Genomic DNA, 7,118 nt, shown 5'->3' with positions numbered 1-7,118 from the left:
TTTGGTGGTACATATCTCATTTGCTATTGAGCTTGGCTTTAATGGTCATTATTGATCACATTTCTTACATGAGAACATTTTCATGCGTAGTGCATGATGTTTATATTTTGGCAAACTCAATCGTTCTCTTCCCATCATGGGGCTTCGCAAAGAAATGCTTGACATAATCAGAATACAGAACTTGCTTATACACTGGTTTCTCCCCACTCACAAGCACTTCCGGCAGCGGAGAGATGATTTCCGAAGGCCTTGGAGTGACAAATATGGGAACTGAAACCCTATTGTTGCTCGCATTGGCAGACACTCGATGCTCACTGCTCTTGTTGCTGGCATTGGGACCTGAAACCCTATTGTTGCTTGCATTGGCCGAATTGGATATGGTAAGAAGTCGAATGCTCAGGCGAATGTTCGTTCAAATACTTACTCCTCCTCAACTGGCAACTCAAAGAAGCGATAGTTGCCTCCACATTCTCAAGCACTTGAATGGGAACCCCATGATTTACTAACTGAAAGAACCCCCACTTTTCTGCTGCCTTGCAAATAGAATCTGGCACTTTCCGGTCGTCCCAGTTCGACATGTGAATGATAGGGATGGAGTCTTTTGACATTATCATGGTATTGAATTCTTTCTTCAAGGGGTTGTATATATTGGTAGGGAATGCTTTTGAGGCCCAATTCTGAGAGACCCTTTACTCCATTACCTTTGTTTATAACAAAGTCAGTGATATGTGAGAGGTTGGTGATGGTTTTTGGGCCTATAGTTGTTAAGTCTTCTACAATCTGGGAACTGGAGAAGAGAGTACTTAATTGACTATATATACTTGCATATTCTGTAGGGAACTTTAACGAAAAGCTTTCAGTACTGTTCACTTTAACAAAAAATCATATTTTTACACTAAAAAGTCAATCCTGGTACTATTCACTTTACCCTTTATTTTGTTCTTATCGTTAAACTCAAAGTTTACAAATCATTTTCATTAGTTTTCCTTATTCTATATCTATCCTTCCAGCTCTGTATATTAACAACTAACCTAGAATCAAATGCAATTAGAATGCTTCTTGATCACGTGAGCTTTAGGTTGGGCACTAAATTACCTAGTCTTATGTGTTAGGTGTTGTTTTATCTTAGTGCTACTACAATAGCGTGCAGCAGTGGGCCTTCACCTACCCACCAGTCAAGCCAGAATTTTGCTCTTTGCCCATTCCAAATTAGCCATTGACTTCCCATGTATTTTTAAGTGTTACACAATAATGCTCATTCAAATCATTTATTTTTAGCCAACTAACTAGTGGCTCGCATACACAGGCAAGAGTCAAAGACTACAACAAATTAAGGTATATATATATTCACACTAATTTTATTAGTCACGCAAACTTTTTAGGCACACCAACTTTATTTCCCATATAGAACGGTATTTTATAGGGAATTGATTTGGGCTTCATTTTGTAGGGATTTTAGAAATTTTTACATTTTAACAATTTATCGTATATCGTGCAGTCAGAAATTATTTGACTTTTTTTTATTTAAAATTAAATACAAATAGTATCAGACGAAAATTGATTGAACAAAGTACGATAAACGGTTAGAATGTAATAATCTCTAAGATTTCCACAAAATGAATCCGAAGAAGATCCTTCATTTTATAGCCAATTTTCGCAGTGCATACAAATTCTTGTATCGGGGGTAGGTGATGTAACACGCAATATTAATACATATCTAATTATGCATTGACATATGTACATTGAGATTGAGTTTGACTTATTTGTAATTGTACATATATATACACGAAGTAGATTTTAAATATATTAAATATTAAGTTTTAAACAATAGTAGAGTTCACATGGTAACAAAGAGTTGGGAAAGACAGGTTAAGAAAGGTAATAAAAAAAAGGTAGCTAGCATCCTTCTTACAATGAAATATTACTTATGCAGTCTTGTATATATACATTTAGTATATATGTGATTGTGTAAATTATTAGTAAATTATACTTAAGATACTATAAGATCATTTCACTTTAGAATTGTATTACTTGCAAAGCAAAAAATCCTACTTGATTTACTATAAATATAAATAAAGTCACAAGATCCGGGAATAAAATACAGAATTCCTCAAGCCTCGTCTTTATATTCTCTCTGCCGGCCCGTCTATCTCTCCCTTCTCTAAAATAGGCTACAAAATCCGTCTCCTCCTTCTCTAAAATAGGCCACAACACCAGCATGTTCTTGACACTGCACTAAAAAAAATTGTTCATCTTCAATAAGGAGATTATTATGTTTTAATCATTATTATGAATAAAATTTTTACCGTTTTAAATTCATATACTATTATTAATTCAATTTATTTTTATGTCGAATGAAATACACGTTTTGAAGATGGAAGAAATTGGAGGAGGAACTCCTGCAAACTCGTTCACAATATTTATCATCACAATCAAAGTTCTTTTAAAACGCAGTCGAAATTTTTTAAACCTAATTGCATGAACATTCAGTATAATGCATAACCGCGGCCTAAAGCCGCAACGCGTAAACCGAGCCGACGTCCAAAACCCAGGAGATATCCATACGAACCGTTTCGTCCCTCGATCTCTCCGTTAACCTCATCGCCTTCGTGCGATATCCTGTGGAGATCTATGATCTCTGACCACGCAGACGACCTGCAGTCGTGCAGTCGTCCCAGGTGACACGCTCATCTTCTTCTCTCGCCACCATGCCTAGGCATAGTTTGTAAGTTTAAACTTTTCTGAGGTTATAATTGTCATAGACTCCTTGTGAACAGTTGGATTTGCAACATTTTCTTTGTGTGCATTTAGTGTGAAAGGAGAAAGATTCAATATAAACGGTCAAAGAAGGATATTTCGTATTCGTCAAGCTGTCACTAAGAAGAAGAAGAAAATCAGATCACATACTCAGTTCAATTTAGAGTTGGATATGATGAGTTGTAGTAGGATAAGAATGCATACATTTAAGAGATTTAATCGCATCTCTTACTACATGAGAAAATTTTCGTGCGTAGTGCATAATCTTCATATTTTGGCAAACTCAATCGTTGTCTTTCCATTATGGGGCTTCGCAAAGAAATGCTTGACATAATCAGAAAAGAGAACTGACTTATACACTGGTTTCTCGCCACTTTCAAGCACCTCTGGCAGCGGAGAGAACATCTCAGATGGCCTTGGGAAGACAAATATGGGAATCGAAACCCTGTTCTTACTTGAATTGACCGCTACTCGATGCTCAACGCTCTTGTATCGCCCATTGCTTATTATTTGCAGTGCATCACCAATGTTGATAACTAAGGACCCCTTCACAGGTGGAACATGAATCCAGCCGCTATCCTTGTCATTGCCATTGTCATTCCTTCGCACGTAAAGCCCACCAATATCGTCCTGAAGGAGGATTGTAAGCGTTGAGATATCAGAGTGACGGCCATTTCCGACTGCGAGCTCAGGATTTGGGCAAATGGGGTAGTAGTTGAGCTGGATCCGCTTGGCCCCCATTAAAAGATATTCTTTTGCTTTGTCTATTTCTTTCACATTTAGTCTTCTCATTAGCAACTCTACGAGTCGTTTTGTAAGAATTTCAGACTTCTTCATATATTCAAGTACTTCATCCCTAAAACCATAAATACATATATACATAGTCGATAACTTGGTATAAATACTTTTATTCAGATTAATCAGTTAAAAAATCTAAAGAAGATATAATGACTTTTAAGATGATGGCAAGGAGAAATGAATTGTTTAGTACGTACTAATCTATCATATGTGGTACGATGTCCATACTTGGTCGATACTTACTATTTGGTTCATATTTGACATGATTGACAAAATATATCAACCAAATTAATATCCATGATACACTATATATCGTAGATTTGGTGTCTACTAACTAGCCACTGTCCTACAAGTGATCTTCTTTGTTATGATTAAAAGTTCTTTCTTATGAGCGGAATGATATGGAAAATGAACATGATATGAATGTACTTACTAGCAATCTTGTGTTTGAACGTGTATCATTTATTATTTTTATAGCTTTATTCGTGTCCTAATTTTTGGAAATTTATTTTGTATAGTGTTCGTACTTGTAGCGTATCTCTACCAGTACCTGTGCAACATAGTTTATCATGCTGTATACCTGAATTTATAAAATGGATGTACATGTTAGGGTGAATTTTACTTCATGTACATGTTAGGGTGCATTAATTTACTTCTTACCTGCACACAGGAGGCCAAAACGCAGAGGCCTCATGCTCGTCCCCATAAGCATAGAGACCAAGGAAATCTTTCCACTCCAGAGCCTTCTCTGCTTGAGGATTAAAGCTCGTACCATATTGGACATTGTTCGAAGGCGAACGCTCTTTCGAGTACTTGCTCTTCGCCTCAGCTGGCAACAAAAAGAAGCGATGAGTTGCTTCCTTCACATTCTCGAGCACTTCAACCGGCACCCCGTGATTCACTAGTTGAAAGAACCCCAACTTCTCTGCTGCACTGCAAATAGATTCTACCACTTTCGGGTCGTTCCAATTCGACATGTCAATGATAGGAATGGAGTCTTGGGACATTATCATAGTACTGATTCTTTCTTCAAGGGGTTGGATGTATTGGTTGGGGATGCTTTTGAGGCCCAATTCTGAGAGACCCTTTACTCCATTGCCTTTGTTTATAACAAAGTCAGTGATATCTGAGAGGTCGGAGATGGTTTTGGCCATAGTAGTTAAGTCTTCTACAATCTGGGTACGGGAGACGGGAGAAGAGAGTGCTTAGTTTACTATCTATATAATAGAGTTTTGATCCAGCGACTAATTCATATACTTGGATATTCTACATCTACCCTTCTACTCTGTGTATTAACATCTAACCTACCATCAAATGCAATTAGAATGCTAGCTTGATCACGTGAGCTTTAGGTTGGGCACTAAATTACCTAATCCTAAGTGCTAGGTGTTGCTTTACCTTAGTGCTACGACAAGGTGCAGAAATATTTTTATGTGTAATGCGACAGTATGACAATCACTTGTTAGAAAAAAAAATTCGCTAATGCTCATGCAAATCAGTTATGTTTAGCCAACTAACTAGTGGCTCGCATACATAGGTAAGAGTCCGACTACAACAAATTAAGGCACATATATATAGATCTTCCTACCTTGTGGGATAGGTCTATTAGTCACACAAAGAGTCACACAAACTTAGTGCATATAAACTACAGTGGTAAGGTTGCTGACTGCAGGTTCTCAATAAACAAAAAAAATGTTGGAGGTTCCGAATTCAATGGTCTGATCTGGTAAGTCTGCTTGGCCCTGGCCACAGGCAGAGTGAAATTCCCCATAGCCTCTTTGATCTTAAAAGAAATAGATAACCGTGACTTACCATCCGTTGTCTCTCTTTTTAAAAGAGAAACAGTGTGCATATAAATTCTTCTATAGTGGGTAGGTGGTGTAACACGCAATATTAATACATACCTACTTATGATCGACATTGAATTTGGCTCATCTGTAATTGTACGTCTAGGTCAACTAAGTAGTTTTTCAACCCATGCAAGACGTTTACTATGGTCTGTTAGGATTTTTTTTTTCTTTTTTTTTGTGTTGAGAAAATTAGAATTCCCTATTTATCTTTCATATTTTATGATTAAACATTTCTCTCTTTTTAAGATTTAATTAAAGCACTTTGAATTTGTCCACATCAGCATTTTAGGTTTTATTTATTTTATGTCATTTTTGTGCTTTCATTTAATCAAAGTGGTAGATATTAATTTTCAATTTTGTCTTGTCTGTTGTTTGAGATTTTTTTTTTTTTTGGCCATGAGATTGAGAAAAATTGTCCCTTTTTCCTACTGTACAATTACCTTTAAAGACAAAATTCAATTGAAACTAAAAGCAAAATTTATCTATAAACTCATGTTCAATAATCAAACACTCCGCTCTATGGCTCGATTCTTGGAGAGCAATGGATTCTCCAAACCCTTGAAAAAGTTTATTTCAAAATCAGAAATCGAGAATGGTGGACTGAAGGACATTTTACTGGATTTGAAAGAAATGTATTGCAAGTATTCCGAGATGTGCAGTGGAGGTACAAATGTACACAGCGAGGAGAAAGTATTTAAGGCCTTAGAATTGCGGTCAAGACTGATAAGTATTGCAAGGAGGCAAAGAAAGGATTTTCAGATTTCGATTTAAATATTCTTTTGAAAATACATTTGTGGTTTAAGAAAGGGTAAAACTGATTTCAAATGCTTACAAACTTATTCTTAATCATGAAGGAAAAAAGTTTGCAAATTTGTTTTTTGTTTGAATTTTTTTTTTTTTTTAAACAAGGGCTAACCATCATAGTTTTTTGGCAGTTTTGGGCTCTACTATGTTTTCAGCTTAAACATTATATTAAAAAAAACATTTGTGCCTTAATAAATGGTAAAACCGTTTTCAATTGTCTTATAAAGTTTTTCTTAATGACCATCCCATCACAGTTTTTAGACGGTTTTGAAAAATTGTACAAAATTCGTCATAAAATATATAGCCTTTCACCATACCGCACTGTAACGTCTTGAAAATTCATTTAAGACTTTTCGTTGATATTCTTGATGATGGATTCCCATTTTAGCAATGTTTTGGGCTCCACTATAATTTTTTTTCTTTTTATTTTTGAACTTCAGCTTAAATTCTACTAAAAAGTGCATTTGTGGCTCAATAAATTCTACTAAAAAGTACATTTGTGGCTCGATAAATAATTCACAAAATCATATGTTTATTCCACTAAGTTCAAGCAGAAAAGCATAGTATTCCTCAATCGTTCAATATAACCTGACAACATGTAATTCCTAGGCTCATGCTACACAGCAAACCCTCATGAAATCATGATTTCTCTTCCATCCAACATATAAATCATTATGTCTCATCATGATATCGCAATTCACAACATACATCAATTTACGAACCGACTAAACACAAAACCCTCCTCTAGCCACATTAATTAATTAATTTGATCAAAGTAATAACAATTATTCTCATATCTTCTAAATTCATACCTTATCAAATCATAATCGAATCATAGAAAATCCCAAAGGAGTCACTCAGACGTCCAACATCTTTTCTAACTCAATTCACAAGACTCTCGAAACCATT

General features: G+C 35.7%; 1 protein-coding gene across 2 annotated transcripts; it reads right to left on the bottom strand.

The window, feature by feature from the left end:
* Positions 1-2,834: 2,834 nt before the first annotated feature.
* LOC137716510 (feruloyl CoA ortho-hydroxylase F6H1-3) lies at positions 2,835-4,807 on the bottom strand. 2 transcript variants are annotated; one of them, XR_015961155.1, is made up of 3 exons: positions 4,216-4,807; positions 2,962-3,613; positions 2,835-2,870 (listed from the first exon to the last, which is right to left on the bottom strand). XR_015961155.1 is itself a non-coding variant. In XM_068455965.2 (2 exons), the coding sequence occupies exons 1-2, from the start codon at positions 4,707-4,709 to the stop codon at positions 3,025-3,027; spliced, it is 1,083 nt and encodes a 360-aa protein (XP_068312066.2). In that variant the 5' UTR covers positions 4,710-4,806; the 3' UTR covers positions 2,835-3,024. The 2 variants fall into 2 exon arrangements, 1 of the variants encoding a protein (XP_068312066.2); XM_068455965.2 differs by having other exon boundaries at positions 2,835-3,613; positions 4,216-4,806.
* Positions 4,808-7,118: the final 2,311 nt, after the last annotated feature.

The sequence above is a fragment of the Pyrus communis genome, chromosome 3 (genome assembly GCF_041283825.1).
Source record: "Pyrus communis isolate YQ-2024b chromosome 3, ASM4128382v1, whole genome shotgun sequence".
NCBI lineage: Eukaryota > Viridiplantae > Streptophyta > Magnoliopsida > Rosales > Rosaceae > Pyrus > Pyrus communis.
Note: the sequence above shows the minus strand (reverse complement) of the source record. Positions and strands in the feature narration are given on the sequence as shown.